The sequence below is a fragment of the Meriones unguiculatus genome, chromosome 4, assembly GCF_030254825.1.
Source record: "Meriones unguiculatus strain TT.TT164.6M chromosome 4, Bangor_MerUng_6.1, whole genome shotgun sequence".
Lineage (NCBI taxonomy): Eukaryota > Metazoa > Chordata > Mammalia > Rodentia > Muridae > Meriones > Meriones unguiculatus.
Window position 1 is genome coordinate 124,601,674 of NC_083352.1, and position 26,986 is coordinate 124,628,659.

The window sequence follows — 26,986 nt, forward strand, 5'->3', positions numbered from 1 at the left end:
TGCCACCTGAGCCTTTGTGAGGCACTCCAGATCCAAAGTAAGATAGGGAGGTGAGGGCAGAAAGGTTTAGTCGTTGTCACCATTGTCTCTCAGAGCGCCAGACAACACTGGATTTTGATGTCTCATATTATTGTTCATCCCCAAGTAAGAAGGCCTTTGCATGTGCATGAACATGTACCAGAGTTGAGGCATGAGTCATCTTTTGCTTTTGCATGAAGGGAATGTTTATTAAGGAGCTGATTACAACAATGCCCATTTCCTCCAATTACTCTTCTTTCGCTCTTGTCACTCAAGGCAGAGGATGCTGAGCATGCTGAGACTACTGCTAATGTTCCCTTAATCATAAGGCTGGGGGTTGAAAAAGGTATGGAAAACATTCACAGGGGTTTTGCTGTCATTCAGTACTTTATCTGGCTTCAGTAGTGCTGGGTTCAGTTTGCTGCCTGAAGGTCGTTCTGAGGGGAGAGAAAGACATTAGTTACTGCCTTTAACCCCGGAAGCTGACCGCAGGCTTGATAGATGCTAAGCCATTCACCCCTATCAGATCACCATAGCACTGCCTCAGGGATGGGGAGAGAACATCTTCCGGGGAGCACAGAGAGTTTAGACAAGGGTAGAAGGACTTTAAGGGGAGTCCTCTGGCAGGCAGGCATCCTTCCAGAGACAGCAGATGTACGACACTGACCCCGGGGGGCAGGAGATCCTGCGTGAAGCACCTGCTGGCACTGGCACCATGCTGGCTGTTTAGTGACTCCACTATTACCGCTAGCACATAACCTTCTGGGCTTCTTGTCACTGTAGTTGTGGCTCAGATGTCATTCATCTGATCTGCTCCCCTGATCAAGGCTGGGTAATGGTAATGGCCCCTCATAGGGTCAGTATAAAAGAATGGGAGTATGAAAAGCCACCCTGAACAATTGTTCTTTTATTCCAACCCTCTAAGAATTGATTTGGGCTCAGCTGCAGAGAAGTATGGGGTCAAGGACAATTTAAGGTTGGAGTCATATGAGAGAAGCCCATGTTTCCTGGGTCACATTTCGCACTGATTGTACACGTAGATCAAGAATATACGTAAGGTTTCGGATTTGGAGCAAACTAAGGAAAGCAAAACAATGAAACAAAGAAACAAGGAAAAGAGTTGAATTTCAGTTTCTTACCGATTTCAGTGAGTTGACAATGGCATTCTTTAAAGGAAGTGAAGACACTCCTACTGGAAGATTCATCTTCTTGTAGTAGTCTGAAATAAGGAAATACCATCTTGTGACAGGAGTTAAGAGGAATGATAACTTGGGTGGCTTGCCTGGCCACAGTCACGTGTGTGATCTGTGACCTGTAAGTGGCCCTAAGAGGTGTCACTGCCACATGCATTCAACATGGTGGCACGGATACTGTACATCCCAGTCTACAGGATGGGGGCAAGATATGGTTTATGAGAAGAGAGACCCCAAAAGCAGGTGGGGATCTGGTGGCCCCCTAACGCTGATGACAATGTTGCAGTACCTCACTACAGGATCTGACTGGAGTGGCATAATCATCTGATGGTCAGTACACTATTTGGAACTACAATAGAGCTGACCAGGAATGTATATACTTGGCATGTGGCACCATCGTCATTGCTGTCCAACAAGATTATGACAAACACTTTGAGTGTCCTAACCCTAATGTCTACAGGGGTGGGTGACCCAGGTCCACTGTTGAGCTGTCTATCCTGATTGTCTTGGTTCAAGACACATATGGACAAAGACTTCTTGGGAGCTGCAGAGGAGGCAATTTGATCTGTGTTCCCTTTTTACCACCACATGCTGTCATTTATGCAACGAGAAGGTGATGTATAACCCAGCATATGACAGGGTGGCCTTGTGCTTAGTGCTTTAGTGCCCTCCGTGTGTCCTCCCCCTTGCACCTCTCACGGGCACTGACTGTGCTGGCAGTCAGAGTTATTAATTCCACATACCAGTGATACCGGACCAGGTCTTGTTTATGAGTTGAGATAGAATGTCTTTCACCTCTTCCCTCTGTAAGACATGGGAGGACATTTTCAGTGGAGCCGTCCAGTTGTCTGCTCCGTCCCAAGGCCTAGGAGCATTAGCTCAGATTGCTGGTTCCTGCGGGATTTCTCTGACAGGTCTGACACATGTAAGGGCAAATGCGGGGTTGGATCTTCATGTATCCTCAGGGCTCTTGTCTTTGGGAGTGTTTGGGCCCCAGTTGGGTTCTGTTGACCGTGTGGCTCCTTGGGCAGAGGCATTGGTCAGTGCCACCTTGCTGGTCAGTACCAGCCTGCTACAGGGACAGGCTTTGGGACTTCAGGAACAACTTGGAGGCCAAAGGAAGAAGGGCTGACAGTGGCTGGTCACTGCTGCCTGCTCTGAGGTGGGTCTGGGTCTTTCCCTTCTTTCTGCTCCCATCTCTCTCTTGTGACCCTCTTGTGAGAGCAGGTGGTGTTACTTCTGCTTCTCTGCTTCCTTCTCACTGCTCACTGACCTCTGTGGGAAACCATACCACTGCTGTGCTGAGATCGGCGTACCACCCTACTGCCTCCACAGAGTGGACACTCCTCAAACTCTCCCCTTTAATGCTCCGGAGACAACCACTTGCATAAACGACTGTGTCCCCTGTCATATGAGTAGCCGTATGAGGTCAGGGGCCAATCCTACCCAGTCCTTTTCACTGAGCCACAGCCTGGACCATCCTGTGAGGTCCCTGCTAAGGAGAGATGGAGGGATTGCTGGGCTTGGAGTGACCCTAGAGTCTGCTGCTTGGCTGACCCCTGGTATCTCAGGCTGCTAAAGGGACACATTTCCCAACCCCATCCCTGGACCCCCACTGCAGACCTAGGGTCTCTCTCCTGTATGTGGCACCAGCCTTCCAGTACCCTTTTTCTGCCTTTTATGTGTCTGTTTGTATGCTCTTTGTAGCTCCCCTCCTCCGTTGAAGTCAGTTGGTTATGGGCAACTGTGATTTAAGAGCTCCCCAGAGAGCCAGTTAGGAGGCTACAGTTGTGTTACATAGTATGCGTGTGCTCTAGTCCCCGTGGGCCTCTCTGAGCCCAGTCCCGCCTCGCTGAATGTCTGGCATTGATGATTTCCCACCTATCACCGGTCAGCATACAAGGGCACATCGACTTACATACTCCTCGGGCTTCACTCTGTTCTGAAAGCTGTCAGCAAAAAAGTACAGAGAAACATGAGGTTTGTAAGAGTGGAACTACTCAAGCTGAGAGTTCAAGTCTTACATCAATTGATTTTGAGTGCTTCAGCTGTAGACTAGGCACTGCTGAGCAGAATGGACATGTAAATGAGATCATGGAAGCCTAGATTCCCGATTCCTATAATGACTCCAATATTACCAGCCCAGACCCAGAACCTATGGCCCCTGCGTGATTCACAGGGTCTATTGTTGTACCTTATGAGTTTGAGGTCTGGTGACACTTTGTAACCTGAAATCTTGCTGTTATGAGAGATGATTAATTTCTGAAATGACACAAGGGAGCATGAGTGAAACATGAGGCCATGGGCTTTCTCTTTGCTGTGGGGACACCAAGGCATAATGGGCTTCATGCTTTTGGGAATATTTCATCCCATGTATCCACTCCCTGGGCCTTCTTCCACCCCAGCCAACCTTCAGTTCTCAGTGCTCACCGTTTTTCCATTGACAAAATTTTCACCATCCCTTTTTATGATAAAGTTATATGTGATGATGAGGGTTTTGTTTTCCAGGAACTTATAATTGGCATGGTCCAACGTTGCTTTCAGGTCATTCATCTGTTGTAAAGGAGATCTCAGTTAGTGTGGGGAAGAGGATGGGAGGGGCTGTATTATGACTCAGGCATGCGTCCTTCTGTCTTGGTTGGGATGTTGCATTTGTTCTTGTAGGCTTCCTCACCCAACTGGGGCTGGTGCAGCTGAGAAAAGAAAGGAAATGCCCGTTTCCATCCCTTGTCTCAGTTTGCTCCAGTGTATGGATGTTGGGACAGAGAACTTGTGACATGTTGCTTTCTACCAAGCCTGTAAAAGTAGAAGTGTGTTTCTCTGCCCTTGTGTCTCAAAAGCTCTCTGCTGACCACTTGTGGACTCTGTGGTGAAGACGCTTGCATGCTGTTTCGCCGGATCATGGGACCTAGAGAAGTGGATGGCACACCCGTAGTGTTTATGGGTTTCTGAGATGCATAAATCTCTCCCACCTCCACTTCCTGTGCATGCTCTTCATGCCCCAGCCTCATCACTAAGGACGGTGTTCTTATCAATCTCTGCAAGAATCTTCAGGTATCATTTGTTTCACCACCTTCTCCCTCAGAAGTGACACAGGCAGCTGACCTCCAGAGTATTACAGCTCTGGGGCTGATGAAGGACACTCACCTGGACAGAGCTGTTCTCGGCCACGGATTTCAGAAGCATTGTCACCATCGAGGAGGAAATAGTTAAAGAAATGCTGGCATTTTTGGGATTTGGAGGCAGAGGACTTCCAATCACAGGTTCTGCTTTTTGGCTGAAATTGCCTTTAACCTAAGAAGAGGAAAGCAGAGAAACATCTGTGTGAGGTCATGGGACTGTTACCAGCATGAAGGCTTTGTGGCCTGGCTGTCACAGTGCAGGGTGAAGAGGCCTTAGCTTCAGTGGTCATGTAGCAAGTCAGGGTAGTCAGGCTTTCTAAGAGGCCACAAACCCTAGATGAAGGTGTATCCCTATTTATGATGGATTTCATGGAGTTGTGTGTGTGTGTGTGTGTGTGTGTGTGTGTGTGTGTGCATTTAATAGTCATGTCCTTTCCTTGTCATAGTTCCACAGACCTGAGGGCCATTCTCCCGTGTGCTTCTCTTGTTTTCTTCCCTCCCTGTTCCTTCCTTTCCACATTTCATGAAACATCATATGAGGAATACATTCTTAAATGTTCTGGCTGTTTTTGGGTATTCTCTCCCCTCTCCCAGCCCCCCTCTGTTTCATGCTTTCTTTTTGTCTGAGTTCTTGCCTCATATTTCTGAAGTATAATCTCTTTTTGGAGGGTACGTTGTAACATCCCCAGAGGAACACAGAGAAGAGAGACTTAAGCCTAACATCACTGGTGTTTTCATGTTTTGTGTATACCTCCTTTAGTTTTTAACATGACTTTAAAGTGCTTCATACTATCTGCAAAGCATGACTGTTTCCACATCGGAAGTGTGTAGAAAGATCTGGCGTCAGCTATGTCCTATGTGTGTGTTGAAGATTGATGAACTTCTTCCATTATTATGAGTTTTTCGTGTTTCAGCCTGTGAGCAGAGCTCTTGTGACGACTCTTCCGAAGAGAAGGTCAGTTAACCATGTCTCCTTCTTCATCACTTGTCACAGCCTGGTTTTGTCTAATAGGTTGGGTCATGGGTAGTTGGAAGGATCTGACACATTTTGTTTTGTTGTGTATGGTTCACTGAGAGTGGAGATGTGAGCTGGGTGAAGTTATGGCTCTCTCTATTGGAGTGCTTCAAGGCCATTATCCTGTTGACTTGAAGAGAAAAGAGCACAAGGCTGACCATGACCCAGATGGACACTCAGGAGACTGATTCCAGGAAAAAGCTGACAGGAGAGAGCTGATCATTTTACTGCCCTGATCTTCTGATTCTCTCTTTCTCTCTCTCTCTCTCTCTCTCTCTCTCTCTCTCTCTCTCTCTCTCTCTGTCAGCTCAGGCATGCTTCCAGCCTTCATCCCGTTGCCATCACAAAGACAGTGAATACTTACACAGTAGAGGATGGTAAGTCCTTCGGGAGAGATCCTGGGAGTTCGAATTTTGTACGAGAATAAACCGGTAGCTGTGGAGGAGACTAGGGAGAGGGATGGAGAGAGCTCAGACAGCCACCGATGTCTGCTATGCCTCGAGCTCTGCAGCTCTGATTCCCCTCCTAGACACCAGCATGGACAGCTGCTTCTGTCTGCCTGCCAGACATGAGGTGCAGCCCGTAGGGGCTTCCACATCTGAAAGGAGGCTATTAGCTTGCTGTTTACCAGCAAGGATTTAGGTTATTTTACTTGGAGGGGGAAAGTCTGGCTAACTGGACTTTGTATTTTGTCTACTCTATCCCCAGTTTCTTACTTCACTTCTCTAGGTGATTCTTTTTTGATTTATTTATTATTATACAGTATTCTGCCTGCATGTGTGCCTACACGCCAGAAGAGGGCACCAGATCTCATTATAGATGGTTGTGAGCCACCATGCAGTTGACTAGGAATAGAACTCAGGATCTTTGGAAGAACAACCAGTGCTCTTAACCTCTGAGCCATCTCTCTAGCCCCCCCGTGGCATGTTTTTAGGAATGTTGTGAGATCCCCTGATCTCAAACCCCCAGAGATGAGGGCCTGCTCTCGATTCAGGCTCTATGCAGTGTTGCCTTTGAAAGCTGTTTGGGTCGGAAAGGTCCTCAGAGTCACTATGTCCTCTTGTCTTCCATGTGGCAGAAGCCAAGTACATTGAGGACAAGGTCAGGTGGGCCATTCTCTTCCCAAAGTGTGTGGAGGAGGTAGTGGGGTTTTGTAGTTTTGGAGCACAGCATCCCATAGGCCCATCCTCTGTGGTGTGTCACCCTCTGAGATTCCCCGAGGCTCTGGGGCTATCTCTGTCTCCTGACAAGGGGACTCCAAGGAAGTACTCACTGTTCTTGCAGTCATTGAAGCCACTGAGGTCGATGCTACAGGAGGTGGATTCCTCCAGCTGTGAAGTCACACGGGGAAGCTTAGCTGAGGGAGCATCAGCCTCCTGTCCTGTCACACACCTTCCTCCTCCCTTCTCCCCTTGGCCTTCCCCTCTCCTGTGCCATCTCCTTGGCCTCTTTTGGGCAGAAGTCGTGGGCATATGTCATGTTTTGTAGTTCTGCTACCAGATGGTATGGTCCAGAGAAGCTGCTTGTTCATGGTGGCCCTTGAGAACCCTGGCCTTGTTCCAAAATCTCTCCTGGCATCAGGCTATTTACAGGCTTCAAGCTTCTTTCTCCCCTCATTCTCCCAGTGATTTCAGGCTATGAGAGATTCCCAGTCCTCCCCTGGACTTACGTTCTCATTTATCTTTATTGTCAGCAGCGTAGGAAGGATGTCATTCAAGTCTAAAGGCACAGGCAGTGGCACACTTTCTTGGAGTCTGTGAAAGATATATATGACATGTTGAAATAAGTGATCCTCATGTTTCCAGATTTGTCCTCTTTGTCTTAGACAAAGCATCTCACTGATGAGAGCGTCACAGTGATGCCTGGCTTCTCAGTGTGTGGGTGACCTGAGCTCTTGGCTTAGTCTCTAGCTTTAAAGAAGATACAAAGATGCCTGACCAAAGCCCAGGGCATATGGCCCAGAGGTCCCCCTGAGTACTGCATCCTTCAGATCCTGGAACACATTTGTTCACAGACTGTTTGTGGTCTTGGGGTGGTTGTGGATTGGAATTCACAACACTGTAAGCTCCAGCTAAAGAAATTGTACTGAATCCTCCCCAGGGCATAGTAGAGGGAAGTAAGTAGGTGAAAGCTGGGTTTGGGCAGGTGAGAAATATGTCCAGCTTTGTCAGTGTGAACCTAATTCAGAAGGGCCCAGATGCTGTGGTTGGTCCAGGGAGGAAAAGTAGGCCACTGACCCACAGAATTGCCAGAGAGATTTTCACTGTGTGGCCTCATGGTTCTTTGTTCCATTTTGACTCAGGTCAGTGTACTGTTTAGGGAAAATATAAAATGAGCCACTAACATAGAGTCAGGAGGAAAGATGTGATATAGGTGTGAGAAGGCTGTTCTTAAAGAAAGAAGGATGATATTAGTCAGTTCCCCGACATTTACTGATTGTGTAGGGTACTATGGTGGAGCAGTTGGCCTCTGAGACAACAGCGGACTTTCTGACACACTTCTGAATTGACCCAGTAGTGAGGAAAAAGATTTACGTACGTTTCTACTAACTGAATGCTCAGGGTGTTGACCTGGATATGGGTGTCTTGGACGTCAAGAGTGACACATTGGGTGTTGTTGGAGGAAATACCAATTTTTATCATCACAGTCATCTTGGATTGTAGTTGCAGTAAGGAGATGACAGGTCCAAGCAGGCTGTGGGGAGGAAGGTGACGGAGAGTGAAGTGCTGCCAGAGAAGTAGGGCTCCAGCAGAGGGACAGGCATTCAAGAATGAGCCTCATGTTTGATCAATGGTCATCCTCTAGAGGGACAGACTGAGCTTCCCAGTCCACATGCTCTTAGGGCCTCAGTCCCATGCCACAGAATGAAGAGCCTGGTCATTTTTGTCTGTCAGCCAATATCTGACAAATAAGCGTCTCACCTAGCCTTGAGGAGGTCAGTCACTGATGGTGGCACAAGCTACCAGGCATAAGTTCACCTTCGAGCCTACCACTTGGGTCTTTTGAGTTGCATCTAAATGCATAAGAGAAGTCTACTAGGAGGCTTAGCACAGTGGTGGACGCCTGTAGTCCCAGCACTCTGGGAGCTGAGGCAGGTGTATCTCTGTGAGTTCAAGGCAAACCTGGCTACAAAGCGAGTCCAGGACAGCCAAGGCTGCACAGAGAAACCCTGTCTCAAAACAAACAAACAAACAAACAAACAAACAAACAAACAAGGAGAAGTCTAACAGGAGTAAGCCTAGGCTTCTTCTTTTTCTTCTTTTTCTTTTTTATTTATTTTGTTTTTATCTGGATTTTTTTTTTTTGTGTGTGTAGCCCTGGCTATCTAGGCTGGTCTTGAACTTACAGAGATCTGACTGCCTCTGCCTCTCAAGTGTTGAGATTAAAGATATGTGCCACCACTGTACAGCTAAATTCTGAGCTTCCTAACATAAGAAGTAATGGACAAGGCAAATGGCTCTTTCATATATGTATATATATATATATACACACATACTTTCATATATACACACATACTTTCATATATATATACTTACATATATATATATATACATATATATATATGTAAGTATGTATGTATAATTTGTTTTCTATTGAGAGGGTCTCTATAAGCCTGGCTGGCTGGGAAGCCAATTCTCTTCTCTCCGTTTATGTGTCCTTGTCATCTGACTCTTGGATAGGGGACATGTATCATAATCCTGTGTGACCCGGGCAATAATTGTGGAAGCACACTCACCCTTTTCCACCTATGGTGGCAGTAACTTCGGAGTGGACTTGGATCTCATCATCTGCCATTGTAATGTTCGTTTCGTCTTCTTTTACACTTTCAACCATAAAGCTGTAGAGTAACAACACAGACTCAGTTGTGCTTTATGGAAACACCCTGGCACTCATGAGAAATACCTGTGAGGTAAGGAGTTCTCTACAAACTGCTCTGCTAGTCTTATGGTTCCTGAGTTCCCCTTTCCACCCAGTGGTTTAAGCTCAAGAAATCCTGGTTGTATTTTCCAGAGAGAGTTTCAGTGGGAGTTAAGTATGCTGCTCCATGAAAGGGTGGCTGTCACTGAGATTGTTGTAGGTTGAGTGTGAGAGTTCCCAATAAGCAGCTTGTTTGTCCAAAGAGCCAGAGAATTGTCAAGGAAGCACTTACCTGAGCCCAAGATCTTTGGTTTTCGTCTTAAGCACACCTTCAAGTGAGTCTTTGATTTTGTCTGGGACTACTTCATTCACCTTTTCCTGGACGGAGTCTTTCACATTGCTTACATCGTCAACTACGCCATCCAGAGAATTTGTGATATCGGAGAGGTGTTTCTTCAGGGGTCCTTTTCCAGGGCTCTCGTCTCCACCGAGGTTCAGTGAGCTGCCCAGGATTGGGAGGCCGCCCGAGAGTATTTTGCTGAGACCACCAGAGCCCTTGGAGTCGGATGAGGGCTTTGCAGAATCATCGCCTTCCTTACCTAGGCCAAGGCCACCTGCCGCTTGTAGGAGGCTCTCGATATTTAACAATGAGAGCAGTTCAGTGTCCTCTGCCAGGCTTAGCACATCCCCGATCAGGCCTCCCATTTTAACTTCCTCACACTTCACCATGTCCTCGATTTGTTGGGGCAGAGTGCCCATGAGATCTGAAACAAATCCAGACAGTTCAGTGCTAGCATCCTTCCTCTCCGGAGGATACCATCTTGGAATATAGGCACGTCGGGACTGTGTCTTCTTCCTTCCAAGTTCCACTTCTGTCCCTGTCCTAGTTAAGAGGAGCCCTGTGACAGAGAAGCCTGCATTGCCTGATGTCAACAGCTCCTATTAGTCTACACTGATGCTAACTTGTAGAAGTTTTGCTTCAAAGATACTTGGGCATGGAGTGAGGGTGGAACCTCGTTTATGTTTGTCACTTTCCTTCTGTCTTTCTTCTTTCTGGCCATTTATTTATTTATTTGTCTTAGATACAAGTCATATATATGTATAAAGTACATATACAAATGTATACTTTCTACTCAGTGGTCCAGACTCCCTTGCAACCAGTATGCCGTGGATTCTGGACTGGTCCCATTAAGGCATGAGCCATCAGCCCAACGTTATTTCACCAATTAACCAATTAATTAATTATCCCTGGTGCCTAGTCCTCAATATCAGCTGTGGTCTTTCGATTCTTCATGGCTTCCCTGCTCCTCATATTCTGTGTTTGTTGGAGGTTTATAATTGGATGTGGTGCATGGCTTCTAGATGAAGCATATGATTGATGATATCGATTGTAAGGTGGAGGGACTACAGAAGTAGGAGGGCAGCGAAGAGACAGCAAAATTACTTTCTTCTTAGGCCATTATGCCCCAGTGTCCTCTGCTCTTTTGACTCATTTTCACCTCATTAGTAGTTGAAGACTCTTCTCACTTGAATGCGCTATTAGAAAAGGACTATGTGTGTGCCTTTGCATTTGACTGATGGCCAGGCAGGGTTATATTTTGGGTGTCCCTCAACTGATATAAACAGGAAATGGGGATGAAATTCCAGGCTACGTAGAGAACAGGCTGACAGTCAGCCATGGATTGGAGAATTGTGAGTCCCTAGAACGCTGCTTCTGAGTGCCTGTGTTGCTGGCTGCAATAGGAATTGCATAGGAAAATGTCAGTGAAGTGTTTGTTGTGCTCAGCCTTGCTGACTGTAGAGCTGAAGCTGATTGGACCAAGGGACATTTCTGGCTCAGCAGAGCTGCAATTGAAGGGAGTCCCTGAATGCATCTTTTACAGCGTAGGTGCTACTTCTTTGCTCAAGACTGCCTCAACAACTGGACTTTTGAGGGGTGTTAGCTGGTCACTGTGCTCGTACAGTGGCTTATAGCCTCCATCTTCATCTTGTTATGCTCTGATGCAGGGCTTTGCTGGACCACTGAGCTGCTAAGGGAAGTGAAATTGTTTCTTATTGTTCTCTTTTCGCCCATGAGTCCTCCCCACTTTCTGTTTCTGAAGCAGAATCACATCTTTGTCAGCCTGTAACTACCCAGGTTCCCGTGCTCTCAGCCTTTGAGCGTCTTCTGGAGTAGAATTTCTCATTTCCCGGGCTAATGTGTGCCTCAGATGGGGGATAAAGTGGGAGCTGTGAAGGAGCATGGTGGTCAAGGGCTTGCAGGCAGATTCTAAACTTGCTGCTTCCTGGTGCTGAAAACCAGGCTGAAGGTTAACCAACTATGGGAGTCTAGGCCAGCTTGGGGCCCAGCAAGGAGGAACCCTGTATTGTGACACAATCTCTAGGTGGTAAGAATCAACCGGAAGGTAAATAGTGAGACAGCCTTTTGGGTTGGACAGTTCCCTTGTCCAGGATAGCATTGGTCTGTCCTGGACTAACTGTGGGAACCTTACAAGCAGGCAGTTGGATGTGCTAGATTCAGCCCTGTGCAGTGCCAGAATTTCTAGGTATGATCCACACTCCCTTTTCTCTGTAGGCACCAAGCAGATGCTACAGGATCATCATGTTTAAAATCACTTGTTCAGGAGGCTGACTCAACTCCCTCTGAGCTCAGAAATGAGCAGCCTATGGCAGGTGTGGGCCAGGCTCAAGGTGAAAGCTGAAATGAGTCTTACTTACAGTCTTGGAGTTTGCCACTGGAATAGAAGTACTTGGCTGCAGGAGAACACTTGCCACTTTTGGAGGCAGCTGAATGCTTTTTGGAAGGCAAACCTTGATGGCTGGAGGAATCTTTTGTACTTGGCAGTATAAGAGGGCGAACATTTGCAGGGGGTATGGAAGCATCGAGATTGTTGTCTAATAAGGGAATTTCCACCGGATCAGGTGTTCCTGCTTGGATGCTCAACATGATGGCCAAGGCCCGGAGAGCCCACATCTTTGTGGCTGAAACCTGCAGAGGAGAAATGTATCACACATCACATATCTGATGGGCCTTAGAGCTGCCATGAAACTTTGTGTAGGTGGCTCCTCGGCTCCTGTAAAAGCATGTTATTCATATTCTTGACAGTGCAGTTTCTCCTCAGTTCATGGGAATTCGGTCTGATACATGGCAGTAAACATGCTGAGGAAGCAAGTCCTTCCTCCGTTTTCATCATGGGTAAATGTGCTGTCAGGATTGGCTGCAACATGTCAGTGTGGGCAGAGCCCCGCCCCGAGGTCTAAGTTCCTGCGGACATATATTTCCCAGTGCCATGCGCAGCCACGCGTCCTTGGCGTTATCACAGACATACATTTCACCACCTCTTTTGTTTTTCCGTCCGGAGCTTGTTCACAGGACTCGCCCACATTACAGCATTGCTCTACCACTGAGCTATGTCCTCAGCCTCTTGGCTGGGTCCCGGTCACCCTGGGACCTGAACATGTCAGGTTTGGTGTCCTTAGCTACCATCTCAGTTCTCTTCCCCTGAGCACCTTCTTAGTTAGTAGCTGGTGTTGGACCTTTTCTGAGACGACGCATCTCAGTGTGCCGGCAAAGTAGGCATTAGGTCCCCTTCTCGCCCGGGCTTCCCTTGTCTTAGGTGGCAGAACTCCCTCTCCGTGGATCTGAGCTGTGCTGGTGACTTCTGGAGACTATTTTCTACGCCACCTTCTCAGATTCCTCGCTTACCCTTACTCTCTCAGTGCTTCTGTCTCTGACATTTACTGTTATGCATTTGTTTATTTATTTCTGAGACAAGGTCTTACTCTGTAGTCCCAGCTTTTCTGAAGCTTGCTTTGTAGACCAAGCTAGCCTTGATATCCCACAGATCTGTCTTCCTCTGTCCCTTGAGTTTGGGATTGAAGCTGTGCACCAGCATGCCTGGCCTGTCTCTAAATGTTCTAATTACATTTCTTCATAACTTTCCATTGGGGTTTATGCGTGTTCCAAGTCATGTGTGTGTAAGTCATAGGACAACTTGTTTAAGGTGTTTCTGTCTTCCTGCCTTGTGGGCAACGTCTGTGAAATCTTGACTCCAAGATAAATAAGTGAAATTTGGGTTTATGAAATTGGAACCCTTCACATGTGTTCGTGATAAAAAGAACCATTCTCCAAAACTTCAGCCATACCCCCAACTTTACAGAAGCACACTCAACTTGACATAAAGGAGGCTCCTGTGACATCACTGCCCAGCAAATGCCTTCTCTACCTGTGACTGGTAATAACTTGACATTATTGAAAAATATAATCTGTAATCCCTCTCCTTTCATCTTTCAAATCTTGCCATGTTCTGTCCTCTTTGCCTGTTCCAGCAATCTGCAGCAGCTGTGTCTTCCCAGAGTAGAGCTGGCCTATGTCTGAAAAGTTATGAATCCTAGAGAATGGCTGTGATGGGTCAGGTTGGTACCAGGCACAAATATTAGCAAAAGCAAGTTCTCCATTGCCATCACCACCAGAAAGTGTTTCCAGTAAATTGAAGCCAACATCAATTTCTTGCCTTGAATAAATTGCCTTTTTGGAAAATAAATTTCACCACACTTTCTCCAGATCTCTCTTTCCTCTCTGACCTCTGGGAAATCGCACTCATCTAAACACACTCTAAGGCAAAATGAGGTGTGCATGCCTATTAATGAGTTCATGCTATGCTGACCTGATGGAGCTCTCTGTGAGTTCCAGCAGTCAGTTTCCCATTTTCTTAAAACAGTCTCACAGGTTCTTGTAATCCACGAGCTCATGCTAGGCCCTGTGCCCCGCAGTTCAGCATCAGAGCAACATTCTAGACTGTCGGTCATAAGCCCTAGTCGTCTGTCCAGAGGTGACCTGTCCCATGCTCATCGCCGTCCTCCCTGCCCTTCTGTGTGCATTCTCCTGGGCAGCCCTTACCTTGCCCGTTGTGGAAGGGTCGACGTCTTCAGAAGCTGATTTTCCTCCTGCTCCTGCTTCTGCCTGTTAACCTCCAAGCTGCATCCTATTTTTATAGTCTACCCAGTGTCGCCTAGAAAGGTCATCATGGAGGAAGGGGGCAGATCCAGAGGAGCTGATAAGACAGGTGTGATGCAGTCTGCTTTCCAGAATCAGCAGCTACTCTTTGTTCTCGCTTTTGTTGGCACGTTCCTCTGCCTGTCAGAGCAGGTCTGGGGATGGCAGGTCAGGCACTTCACAGATGGAGTGTGTAATGCCCCTTGGGGCTTGATGGTTCTTTGTGTTCTGTGTTCAAGCTTGGGATGGGGAGCAGCCAATGAATTGAGCTCATTAATGTGTTTATGGAGTGTATTGTAAGGAGGTTTATCTGACCCCTTCTTATTTTACATCCCCATAAGCTTTCTTATGTTTTGCTGCTATGTATTTATTAGGATGTTGGATGACTACATACAATGTCAAGATGAATTTGGCTTTTCTCCATATCCTCACCAGCATGTGCTGTCACTTGAGTTTTTGATCTTAGCCATTCTGATGATTGTAAGATGGAATCTTACAGTTGCTTTGATTTGAATTTCCCTGATGACTAAAGATGTTGAACCTTTCTTTAAGTGTATCTCTGCTGTTTGATATTCTTCTGTTGAGATTCTCTGTTTAGCTCTGTACCTCACTCTTTAATTGGATTATTTGGTTTGCTGGTGTTTAACTTTTTGAGTTCTTTGTATATCTTGGATATTAGCCCTCTGTGAGATGTAGGGTGTTGATGAAGACCTTTTCCCAGTCTGTAGGCTGTTATTCTGTTCTATTGACAGTGTCCTTTGCTTTACAGAAGCTTTTCAGTTTCATGAGGTCCTACTTAGTAATTGTTGATCTTAGAGCCTAAGCTGTTTATTGCTCTGTTCAGGAAGTTGTCTGCTGTGCCAGTGAGTAGGAGGGCAAACTTGTACCATTTTGGAATCAATCTGCTGGTTTTTTAGAAAACTGGGAATAGCACTACTCTAAGACCCAGCTATACCACACCTGGGCATATACCTGAAAGATGCTCCACCATGTAACAAGGACATTTGCTCAACTATGTTCATAGCAGCTTTTTTTTTTTTTGTAATAGCCAGAATGTGGAAACATTCAACCGAAGAATGGCTACAGAAATTGTGATACATTTACACAATGGAATACTACTCCACTATTATATACAAGGAAATCATGAAATTTGCAGGCAAATGGGTAGAACTAGAAAAGATCATCCTGAGTGAGGTAACCCAAAATCAGAATGCATGGTATATACTCACTTATAAGTGGATATTAGACATATAATACAGGATATCCATACTACAATACACAGACCCAAAGAAGCTAAATAACAAGGAGGACTCTAGGGAAGATGCTTAATTCTCATTCAGAAGGGCAAATAGAATAGGCACTGGAAGCAGTTGAAGAGAGGGAACAGAACGGGAGCCTGCCATAGATGTCCCCTGAAAAACTCCACCCAGCAGGGGTTAAAAGCAGGTGTTGACACTCTGGAAATCAATCTGGCGCTTCCTCAGACAACTAGGAAAATGCTTCCTCAAGGTCCAGCTATACCACTCCTAGGCATATACCCAAAAGAGGCTCAAGTACACAATAAGGTCATTTGCTCAACCATGTTTGTAGCAGCCTTATTTGTAATAGCCAGAAGCTGGAAACAGCCCAGATGCCCCTCAGTGGAGGAATGGATACAGAAATTGTGGTACACCTACACAATGGAATACTACTCAGCAATAAAAAAACAAGGAAATCATGAAATTTGCAGGTAAATGGTGAGATCTCACTCATCCTGAGTGACCTATCCGAGAAGCAGAAAGACACACACGGTATATACTCACTCATATAGACATATGATATAGGATAAACCTACTAAAATCTGTACACCTAAAGAAACTAATCAAGAGAGAGGACTCTTGCTAAAATGTTCAATCTCTATCCAGAAAGGCAAAGAGGATGGACATCAGAAGAAGAAGAAAACAGGGAACAAGCTAAGCCTGCCACAGAGGACCTCTGAAAGGCTCTGCCCTGCAGACTATCAAAGCAGATGTTGAGATGTATGGTCAAACTTTGGGCAGAGTGCATGGAATCTTATGAAAGAAGTGGGAAATAGTAAGATCTCGAGAGGACAGGAACTACACAAGGAGAGCAATAGAACCAAAAAATCTGAGCACAGGGGTCTTTCCTGAGACTGATACTCCAACCAAGGACCATGCATAGAGATAACCTAAGACCCCTGCACAGATGTAGTTCAGAGTCCAAGTGGGTTCCATAGCAATAGGAACAGGGACTGTCTCTGACATGAACTGATTGGGCTGCTCTTTAATTACCTCCTCCTGAGGGGGGAGCAGCATTACCAGGCCACAGAAGAAGACAATGCAGCCACTCCTGATGAGACCAAATTGACTAGGATCAGAAGGAAGGAAAAGAAGACCTCCCCTGTCAGTGGACTTGGGGAGGGGCATGCGTGCAGAGGGTAGAGGAAGGGAGGGATTGGGACGGGAGGAGTGAGGGAACCATAGGGGGGATACAAAGTGAATAAAGTGTAATTAATAAATAATTTAAGAAAAGCAGATGTTGAGACTCATAACCAAACTTTGGGCAGAGTTCAGGGAGTCTTAAGGAAGAGTAGAGAGATAGAAGGACCTGGAGGGGACAGGAGCACCATAAGGAGATCAACAGAACCAACAAATCTGGGCCTAGGGTGGCCTGCAGAGTCTGGTGCACCAACTAAGGACCATGCATGGACAGGACCCAGGCTCCCTGCTCAGATATAGCTGATAGACAGCTCATTCTTCATCTGCATCCCTAGTAAGGGAGCAGAGGTTATCTCTGACATGGACTCTGTTACCAGCTCTTTGATCACTTCCTCCTTGCAGGGAGGCCTTGTCAGGAAACTGAGGAAGAGGACCCAGAAAGTCCTCATGAGACTTGATGGGCTAGGAGTCAGATGGTTGGGAGGAGGGGGCCCCCTTTCTTTGGTTTAGGGGAGAAGGATAAGGAAGAAGAGGAAGGGAGGGTGGGACAGGGAGGAAGCAAGGGAGGAGGTTAAAATTGGGATATAAAGTGAATGAATTATAAAAAATAAAAAAATAAAAAAGTGGAAAGAAAAAGATGGATAGGGTCACAAGGCTGACATGAAAGTGGTCCTGTGAAAGTCCTTTTATGATATCACATAACGCTCTATGTTTAAACTCAACTCCTAACAATCAGCAGAAGGGCAGGCATCCATGATACAGCCACGGTGTCCCTTGGTTATAGTTTTCAGTGATGGCCTCTTGTCAAATACTTTGTCTTAGGTATGAGTGACATGAAGCATCCCACCCTATGAGAACCTATTCCTGCATCAGGGATGTGCAGGGATGGATGGAGTCTAGTGACAAACTGAGCTGAGCAGAGCAGAGCAGTGGTCTAGTGTTGGATTGAGCTGAGGAATTTCTTCTTTCTGTGGAATTATAACAAGCCTGGCAGGGATGAGGATACTGTGTGTGCATTTATAGTTTCAGTAATATTTACTTGTTCTTTGAAAATGTACATTTGTACAATGTATTTTGAGGATATTCACTTACCACTACCTCCCTCTAGTGCCCTTGTTTCCTCTCCATCATAGGTTCACATTTTTCTTCTTTTGGTTATTTATATCTCTTGCGTCCACTTGGGGCTTTCCAGCGTTGTGTGGGGAAGGTACCTGCAGCTTCCACGAGGGAAAGCAACTCTTCACCCATCAACAACTGCTGCTAGTCCACTCCCTAAGGGCAGATCTTTCTTTGGCCCTGCTCCCTCCATACTGGACTCTTGACTGGTTTGATCCTTTGGAGGTCTTTGCAGGTGAACACGGCTGGTAGGAGGCCATGTATGTGACAGTCATGTCATGTCCAGAAGTTAGCAGTTCCCAGTTCTTCCCACCCCTTAACATTGTCTCTGTCCTCTTTCTGGATGTTTTCTGAGCCTTGTGTGTGGGAGTTTGGTGCAGATTACTTGTCCACAGATACATACTCAGTTATTTATACTTCACACTTTGACTAGTTTTGGGGCTGCATTAACCACTAGACACTGTAAAAGAATGATCTCTGACCAAAGTCAAGGGCAACAAAAGTCTATATGTGTATATATGAATACTTAGAAAGTGGTTTGAGGGCTGGAGAGATGGCTCGACTGTTAAAGGGTAGCACCAACCTGTAGCAAAACAAGAGTAGGTCCCATCCCCCTGTCCTGTGATCTCCGTAGTCATTTGCTTTTGACCAGTTTACAATAGCAGGCATGAAGTCCCCCTGGGAAGCAGGCCTCATATTCAATCAGAAAGCCCTTGGTTATCACACAACTGTCATTCCACCATTGCACCAGTGGGCACATTGTGTTGAGATAATCAGTATTACAGCTCGCAGCATCCAGTGTTGGGTGAGACTGTTGATGTCTTCTCTCCCCAAGATTCCCCAGAAGCATGCACAGTACCTTCTGGTGCTGTATAAGCTATGCTGCAGGGAGAGAGATTCCTGGTAAACAGAATCCTCCATGTCCTGCATCTTTAGTTTGTGATGACTGTGTAATAGGGTCTTATCATCTGGTTCAAGAAGGCATTTGTGCTGCCTAGTTTAATGTCAGCTTGACACAAGCTAGACTAGTCACGAGAGAGAAGGGAGTCTCAATGTTGAAAATGCCTCCATAAGAAGGTATCTTCTTAATCAGTAATAAATGGGAGGGGACCCAGCCCATTGTGGGTGGTGCCATCCCTGGGCTGGTGGGTCTTGGGTTCTATAAGAAAGCAGGCTGTGCAGGCCATGGGGAAGCAAGCCAGTAATCAGCACCCTTCCATGGCCTCTGCATCAGCTCCTGGCTCCAGATAACTGCCCTGTTTTGAGTTCCTGCCTGACTTCCCTCAGGAATGGACTGTCCCCTGAGAGTGCAAACTGAATAAACCTTCTCTTCAAGTTGCTTTGGTCATGGTGTTTTGTCACACCAATAGAAAGCCTAACTAAGACAGCACCAAGAGCAAATAGTCTGTGCTGTTTGGGAACCTCTGGGACCTTTCTGACCAATAACATGAGGGTGAGATTTTCCATGCAATACCCATGTCTTTTTGGGGTAGCCTTGTCTATACAGGCAGGATAGTTCTGCTTCAGAGTCACTTAAAAATTTTATTTCTAACTGGCTATGGGGACATGTGCTTTTAATACCAGCTGTTGCGAGGCAGAGTCAGATAGATCAATGAGTTTGATTCCAGCCTGGTCTACACAGTGAATTTCAGAACATTTAGGGCTATGCAGACAGATCTTGTCTATAAAAACCAAACAAGAACAAAAGAGTGTTTTCTCATGAGCTTATAACCTAGTGGATTTCCATAAGATATCTTCATGTACCCTTAGTTTGGGCTAATTTACCACCATCATCTCCTGTCCCTGACCCCTTTTCATACTTAAACCTTTACTCTCCCTTCGTGTCATCTGTGTTCTGTGTTCTATCCCCTCTAATTAAAGCTTTCTTCCTTGGGTTGGAAGATCACTGATAGTCATAGGCTTTTCACACTTTTCATCTTTGTCAAGCCTTCTGACTGCCCTTCAGTTTCTCATTCCTCACCCTAGCTCATGTTTGCCAGGTTTGGTTATACCCTGTGGTCCCTTGAGTGTGTTTACCCTTCTCTTCAGTCTGAGCTGTTCCTTCTAGTATCCTCTTAGAGCTGACTGCTGGTCATAATCCTTTAATCTGTTTTTAATGTGGAAGGGGTTTATTTCTCCTTCATTTCATAGGTAATTTTGCTGGGTTACAACCGTCTCTTTGCCATTTGTGTCCTTAGAATAAATACATCTTTCCAGGCACTTCCAGCCTTAATGTTTCTATGAGATTATCAGGTGTTATTCTAATGAGCCTACCTTTACAAGTCACTTGACCTTTCTTGCAGCTTGAAGTACATTTTCTTAATTCTGTTTTTAGTGTTTTCATCACAGTGTATTGTGGGAATTTCTTTTCTGGTCCTGTCTATTTGGTGTCCTATGGGCCTTTTGTACTTGGATAGGCATCTCTTTTTTTCTGTTTGGGAAATTTTCTTCAATAATTTTATTGAAAATATGTTTACTGCTGGGGCTGGGACATGGCTAAATGCTTAAGAGCACTTGCTGCTCTTGCAGAAGAAGTGAATTTTGTTCCCAGCACCCACATCAGGCTGCTTTACAGACACCTGTAAGTCTGTTTTGGGGATCTAATACCCTCTTCTGGCCTGTCAGGAATGCTTATGCATGCATGCTTACATGCACAGGTGATCACATGCATATTGTAAAAAAAAAAAAAAACCCCCACAAAATAAATCTTAACAAAATGTGACAATATTCTTTGTACTTTCAGTATGTCATTTTTCCCTTTCCATATACATCAAGTGAAGGTTAGGTCTTTTTATGGAGTTCCAAAACTTTCCCATCTTCTGCTTGAAGATTTGTAAACATTTATCATTGACCTTTACTGAGTAATCCACTTCCTTTATTTTGTCTGACATTCTGTTTTCTATATGATCCATTCTACTGGTGGGGATTTCCACTGATAATTTTACTTGGGTTTATGTCAGCATGTTGTTCTTTGTTGAATTCTCTTTTCATGTCTTCGGTTGACTTCCTCCTTGCATACAGCTCTTTGTTTCCATCCTCTTGGTATGTGTTCAGAGCTTCTTTGATTTCTTTCATCAGAGTTGTAATCATTCTTTTGTCTAAAAGAATTCTTTGTCTAAAAGTTCTTACAGGTCATTTTAACTTGGGATATTTACCATATAGTTTAAGAAACTTTTAGGAGGGGGTATGTTGCTGTGTGTGTTTTTTGTTTGTGTGTGTATGTGTTTGTTTTTTGTTTCTGGGCTTGGACTTGAACATCTGAAGTAGTTTGTTGATTTAGTCATTCTCTCTCTTCTCTTCTTTCTTCTTATTCTTTTCTTTATATAAGAAACTGCTTTTCTTCTGGTCGAGGATGTTCAATGTTCAGAGAGGGTCAAGACATTTTTACCCCCTTGGTTGCACTGGTATTGATATCGTCAACAGTTGGGCTGACCTGGAGGTGAGAGCAAGTTAGATCCCCACAGGAGCTGGTTGCCCATGGCGTGGGAAGGAGCGGCCCTACCCATAGCCCAGGGAAATAGATCCTGGCATTGCTGGGCAGCAGCGTAGGAAAGCAGAATTCTGGAGTTGCTGGGTGTAAGGTCAAATGTCATGGCAGCACAAGGAGTTGAGCTCCTGGAGGAACATGTCGCCTATGGGAAGAATTGTGCCGATTGGAGTGACCTGATGGAGTGCAAAGAGGAAGGATGAGGCTATTTTAAAGAGACACCATGGTCCCTACCGGCTAGCAGGCTGCCACCAGGCATGGCTGTGGATTGGAAATAACTTCTGAATCTCAGTCCGGAAACAGAAAGGCTGGAGCTTATGCCGGCCAGAAGAGGGTTGTATCCTGGGAAGGGTTTCACAGCCAACAGCTCATCAGAGAGTGCAGGGGAGACATGATGGCAGCCAGCACACCTTGACTGGGGCTGCTTTGCTGTAATAACTTTGGACTCTACTTAACCTGAACCTCATGCCAGGACCCTAAAAATGGACTTGATGGGGGATAGTATGTTACTGGGTCTCTTTGTCCTGCTTCCCAGCATATTAATTAAATCTCCTTTTTGTGCTTTTTACATTCATTTGGCCCTTAATTGTCTTATTGTTCAAACCTGGCTTGTTGGATGGGGCACAGGGTGTGTGACCCTAAGTTCAGCAACAGAATGAGGCATGAATGATGTTAGTAGTCTGACATTGTTCTGCTTTGTACTTTTGTACTTAGCAGGTCTCTGTCTGGAGGCCTGACTTCTTTCTGCCTCTTTTCTCATTTTGTGGTTCTCAGGCTTCCATGCCTGTTTTCTGAGCATGCGTTTTTTTTTTTTTTTCCCCCCACTTGGGAAGAAGGCTGCAGGGCTCCCATCCCTGAAGGGTTTGCCATTTTCCCTGTACTTGATGTCACAGTGTCTTGTGAAATCAAAGGTCCAAACCAGGACAGGGTCATTCGAGTGGAGGTCACTCATGCCAGTTCCGCTCCCACATGCTGGGCATAGAGCACTCGTCCTTGTCCTCTGCTTGCAGCCCCAGCATGGCCATCGCAGGGCTTTCCCAGCCACACTGGTCCTTGCTCTGAACCTCAGCTGCTGCTCCCCCTAAAAGGCCCCACTGTGGTCTTGGTAAAATGTCAGCTGCAAAGCGCAATCAGCAGCTGACCTTTTCTCACAGGGCATGACTCAGAGTGATGCTCCATAGAAGGCAGAATCAAAGTTTTCTGGGTCTGACTTATTTTTTATATTCTATTTTATTTTTTAGACATTTGAGGGAAATTGAATCACGTTTTTGGTGCCAGCTGTGCCACCTCTCAGTGATTAGGTCTCTGTCCCATGTCCTCAGCAGTTCTTTAGAGTCAGACAACTTATGGAAGAGGTGGTGAGTGGGTAGAGCGGGAGGCAATCTGTGGTAGCTCTGGGCCTCCTGGTTTTAGGAGGTAGAGCAGCCATTGAATTCTGCTAATCTAGGATGCATGGAGTGTGTCATGCAGGGCAGGTTTCTTATCTGGGGACAAAGGGCTGACAAAGGTCAGCTTGTCTCAGCCACTAAGTGATTTGACATGCTGATGTGCCTTTGAAGGAGAGCCTTTCAGGGCTGTCCAAGGCTGGCCTGAGATCACAGTTGCGTGTGACAACTAAGGTAGGTGCCAACTCTTAATGCCCTCTGCGTGGAGAGAGGACAATGGGCGAGCTGAGCCAAAGGTGCTCTGTTGACTCAGGCATCAAGATTTCAACCTTTGATATCTGTGTCTTTATCACACATTTCACACGCTGGTGGACAGGCTTTCACTCCCGTTTTCTCACATCTTTGTCTGTGTCCAGTCTTCCGCAAGCAGAGACTGAGTCAGGCCTTTTGTGTCATTGCTTCTGTGGTGTGATCAGTTCTGATCTTTGGGAGAGTCACAGTTCACAGGGCCCTCTCCTGGGTACTTTGTATCTCCAAAACTTTTGAATTTGTAGGTGAAGTGTGATATTGTTTGCTGAGGTGACATACGCTTAATGAAGTCTCATTTAAATTTTTTTAGGTCTAGGGCTTGAATCTATAGTCTTGCATATGCTGGGTATGTGCTCAACTGTGGAATTATATCCCAAGTCTTTAAAAGAACCTGTTGGTTTTATTAACAGTATTTTACAGAAAAAACCGGATTTATTTGTTCTATGTCTGTAAGTTTTTTCCTTTTATCTATGTATGTGTGCCATGCGTGTGCCTATTGGCCGCAGAGGTCAGAACAGGGGGTTGGGTTCCCTTCAACTGAAATTATGGATGGTTGTGAGCCCCTGTGTAGGTGCTGGGGACTGAACTTCAATCCATTGCAAGAACAAGTGCTTCTATCCACCGGGCCACCTCTCTAGCCCCTTACTTTTTATTTATTTGTTTTTTTGTAGCTGAGTATCATTAAACCATGCTGTCCTCAAACTTGCTGTTGTATGTGATGATGACCTGGAGCTCCTGATCATCCTGTCCTCCCATCCCCAGCTTGTCCTACTCCACACTGCTTACTTTGTTTCAACTTTGAGACAGAATCTGAATAAATTACCCAACCTGGTCTTGATTCTTCTGTCTTAGTTTCTGTGGCGGCTGAGATTACTTGTCTTAATAGTTTCTTGAATGTATTTTGTAATTTACAAAATGTGATGATCCCATAGTTTAGAAGAATGCAGGATTTTTTGAGCACAGCTTTTGGGGCTGGATGGACCCAGAATTGAATTGTAATTGACTGCCTACAGCTGCATGGCCTTGTGTGATTATCCAGCTGTGCCTTAGCTCCTTCATCCTCCTTGAATCTGATATCCTCTCTTTTGGGATTTTCATGGATTAAACTAGATGGAACACATCCAGCAGTCAGGAGTATGGCTGATAATATGTAGTTGTACATTTCTTGCTTTTCCACTGAAGAACTTAAAAGAATTCTCTGTATGTCTGTGCACTACTTATGGGCCTGGTGCCTGTGAAGACCTCAAGAAGACATTAGATCCCCCAGAACTGAAGTTATAGACAGTTGTGAGCCACCAAGAGGATGCTGGGAATCAAACCTGGGTCTTCAGAAAGAGCAGCTAGTGCTCTTGACTGCTGAGCCTACTCTCCAGCCCCTGCAGCTTTTTCTTCCTCATCTCCCTTCTCCTCCTTTTTTCCTCTTCCTCCTCTTCCTTCTCCTCATTTATCCTTGCATCTTCTAGATTCAGATTTCCCCTGAACCTTTTGTTAGATTTTATTTTATTTACTTAATAGTTCAGTATGTATTTGTTTGGCAACTTTTTTTTTTTTTTTGTTTATTTGTTTGCAAAGAGGAAATGTGGATTGTTTTCCCCTTAGAGCTGAGGATCAAACCCAGGGTTTTGTGCTCCTCAGCTCTAAAAACTGGATTTTATATGGTGTTGTTTTTTAATTAGTTTTTTTTTTTTTTTAGAACACAAGGTGGATCACTGTAGTGCTGTCGCAGAAAGAAGGCAGATATTTTCAGCTCTCAGACAGGGTCTTCTTGCTATCCTCTATTTCATCCTGTGGGCCGTGCCACTGGGCCAGTTCTACAGGCAGTGTGACTGGAGCCCCATGCGTATTCTTTCTACTGTCAGGTCAGTGTACGAAGAGGCCTCTTGGGCTCTTCTATAGAGGCAGCATGGTTTATTCCATGTTATTGGGCCTGCAAGGGTTGCAGTGTTCATTGACTTTCTGAGCATCAAGTCCACTCTGCGGTTAGCAGCTCAGAGGTAACCTTCTGACTATTGTGGGGCATTAGGGAGCAGTGTCTCGAAGGGTGCTGGCCACATCTGACTTCAGGGGAGACTCACTGGATATCTACCCTGCACTGAATATGTGGGCAGCCCCTGGATAATGAGCTTTTTCTGGGTGGAAGCGTGAGAGTGACATTGTGGATACTGGAACTAGCTTGGGGGTAGTTTTTCGACACTTCCTATGTACAGGGGATACGCTGGGAGTATCATGCAAAGCTTATCCGAGTTTTTATCCTTCTCTACGGTCAGCCTGGGCAGAGTCGCATGGCTGCGGAATCTTCCCTGAGGCCCATTACCCACCTGTGTATCTGTTCTGTCCCATGAGCAGTGTACAGGGCATTCCTGGGTATTAGAACTTGTTGGGGTCTTAGGCAGTCCAATAGGAAGACCCTGTCGAGAAATGATCTTAAACTGGACCGTAGGGAAATTTCTGGTGGTTGGATAAAAGCCAGCATTTCTCAGGAACTTGTGAAATTGGTTCCAATCTTCCAAAGGAGTCTTTTTTTTTTTTTTTTGTCTTAACCCTAGCAGAAGGGACATATGGTTCTGTTGACATATACCTGAACTTGCTTCTCAAAGCCTGTGCCACCCTCCAGGCTCCTTCAGTGCCGATTCACAAGTACTTATTATATATATTCAAAGCCCCTAAGCCATCAACTTAGCCTTTTTCACCTTCCGAGTTTCCCTTCCTCCCAGGTACCAATTTGTTCTTTTTATAATGGCATGTCCTGCCCCTCCCCCTCCCCTACCTCTGCTGTTCTCCCATCTCTCACAAATAGTCTTCACCATGGCCATGTCCAATCTGTTTCTCTTTCTCTTTTCTCTGGACTCTTCCAGATTCCTCTGGATATTTTTCTCTCTATCTATTATTTACAATAAAAACCTTTTCCTTAGCTCTACTACGGAGCAGTCACATTGGCATTTTCTTTACTGTGCCTGCTTGCATACAGAAATGCCTTAGGATAATTGTTTGGTCATCCCCTTCACTAACCCACTCCAGGGAGAGCTACAGTTGACTTCTTGGGCTCTGAGGCTGCACTGAATTCGGTATATGGGCATTCCCTTGGGAACTAGCTCCTTCTGAAGTCAGTGTAGGTGCTATAGAAGGTAGTCTTCCTCCTTGGGGTCATTGTGCGGACAGTCCGCTTAGTATTGGGCCTGCACCATCAAGTCTATACTGGGCTCATGCTTATTTGTATGTATTTACCTCTTTGGAACTGGGTTTGCCCAGTTAATCAAAGTGAGCACTCCCCCCCCCCCCCCCACCCTGGGTATAGGGCCCACACCATGAGCAGTATGGGCTCAATCTTCTGTGACTTGGCTTGCTCTGAAGTCAGCATATGGGTGGCTTCTTGAGTACTAGGCCTCATTGAGTGGCAGTGTGCTGCTGACCCCTGATCATGTAAGGGGGAATCCTGTGCTTTCAGCCTCCGGGTACTGGGCCTGCCCTGGTGGCCACAAGCACGTGGATTTCTAGGTCCTAGATTTGTCTTTTGGTCAACAAATTTACAGTCTCCTGGATTCTGAGCCTGTTGGCAGCATGAGTCATTTCCTGGTTAATGGGCCTCTACGTGAGTAGGCTGAAGGTGTGAATGATCCTCTGGATCCTTTCCTTAGATCAATACATGAACAGCTCCCTGGGCAATTTTGACTTTAGACCCCAAACATTCTTACTTTCCACACTTGTCACTGAAGCTCTGACAGCACAGGTGTGCCTTGTTAAAATGGTAACAACACAGGCATAGCTTTTCCTGGTAACTTCTATAGTTTCCTATTGGCCATGCGTGGGAAATACTGTCTCATGCTCCACAGGCCTGGGAGTTCACAGGACTAGAGTTTGATGAAGATGAGGCTGAATAACCAGGAATTCAGAGCTTTAGGAGAAAGATGTGGTTACAAGAAAGAGATTCCTGAAGCATGATGATCCAGTCTCCATACAATCTGGTCTGTCCTTTGTATCTGATGACACTGATGTAATAGAAGTAACAGATGTAATATTAGTTTACAGACAGCAGAGGAAGGGGACAGGCA

General features: G+C 45.7%; 1 protein-coding gene across 1 annotated transcript; it reads right to left on the bottom strand.

Moving 5' to 3' along the window:
* Positions 1-323: 323 nt before the first annotated feature.
* On the bottom strand, positions 324-14,158 carry LOC110554540 (vomeromodulin-like). Its single transcript, XM_060383244.1, has 15 exons — positions 14,107-14,158; positions 11,925-12,195; positions 9,499-9,970; positions 9,085-9,186; positions 7,887-8,042; positions 7,018-7,102; positions 6,622-6,679; positions 5,713-5,795; positions 4,359-4,505; positions 3,642-3,764; positions 3,406-3,473; positions 3,130-3,160; positions 1,955-2,015; positions 1,158-1,237; positions 324-455 (listed from the first exon to the last, which is right to left on the bottom strand). Exons 2-15 carry the CDS (start codon positions 12,178-12,180, stop codon positions 432-434), a joined length of 1,746 nt encoding a protein of 581 aa, XP_060239227.1. The 5' UTR covers positions 12,181-12,195; positions 14,107-14,158; the 3' UTR covers positions 324-431.
* Positions 14,159-26,986: the final 12,828 nt, after the last annotated feature.

Bases quoted from the DNA above. Each gene is read 5' to 3' on its own strand.
- LOC110554540 (XM_060383244.1), bottom strand. From the start codon at position 12,180: ATGTGGGCTCTCCGGGCCTTGGCCATCATGTTGAGCATCCAAGCAGGA. The intron at 8,043-9,084 runs GTGAGTGTGCTT...TCCTCCCCACAG, and splicing joins GCCACCATAGGTGGAAAAGG to CCTGCTTGGACCTGTCATCT. The intron at 456-1,157 runs GTAAGAAACTGA...CTCTCCCCTCAG, and splicing joins TTGTCAACTCACTGAAATCG to AACGACCTTCAGGCAGCAAA.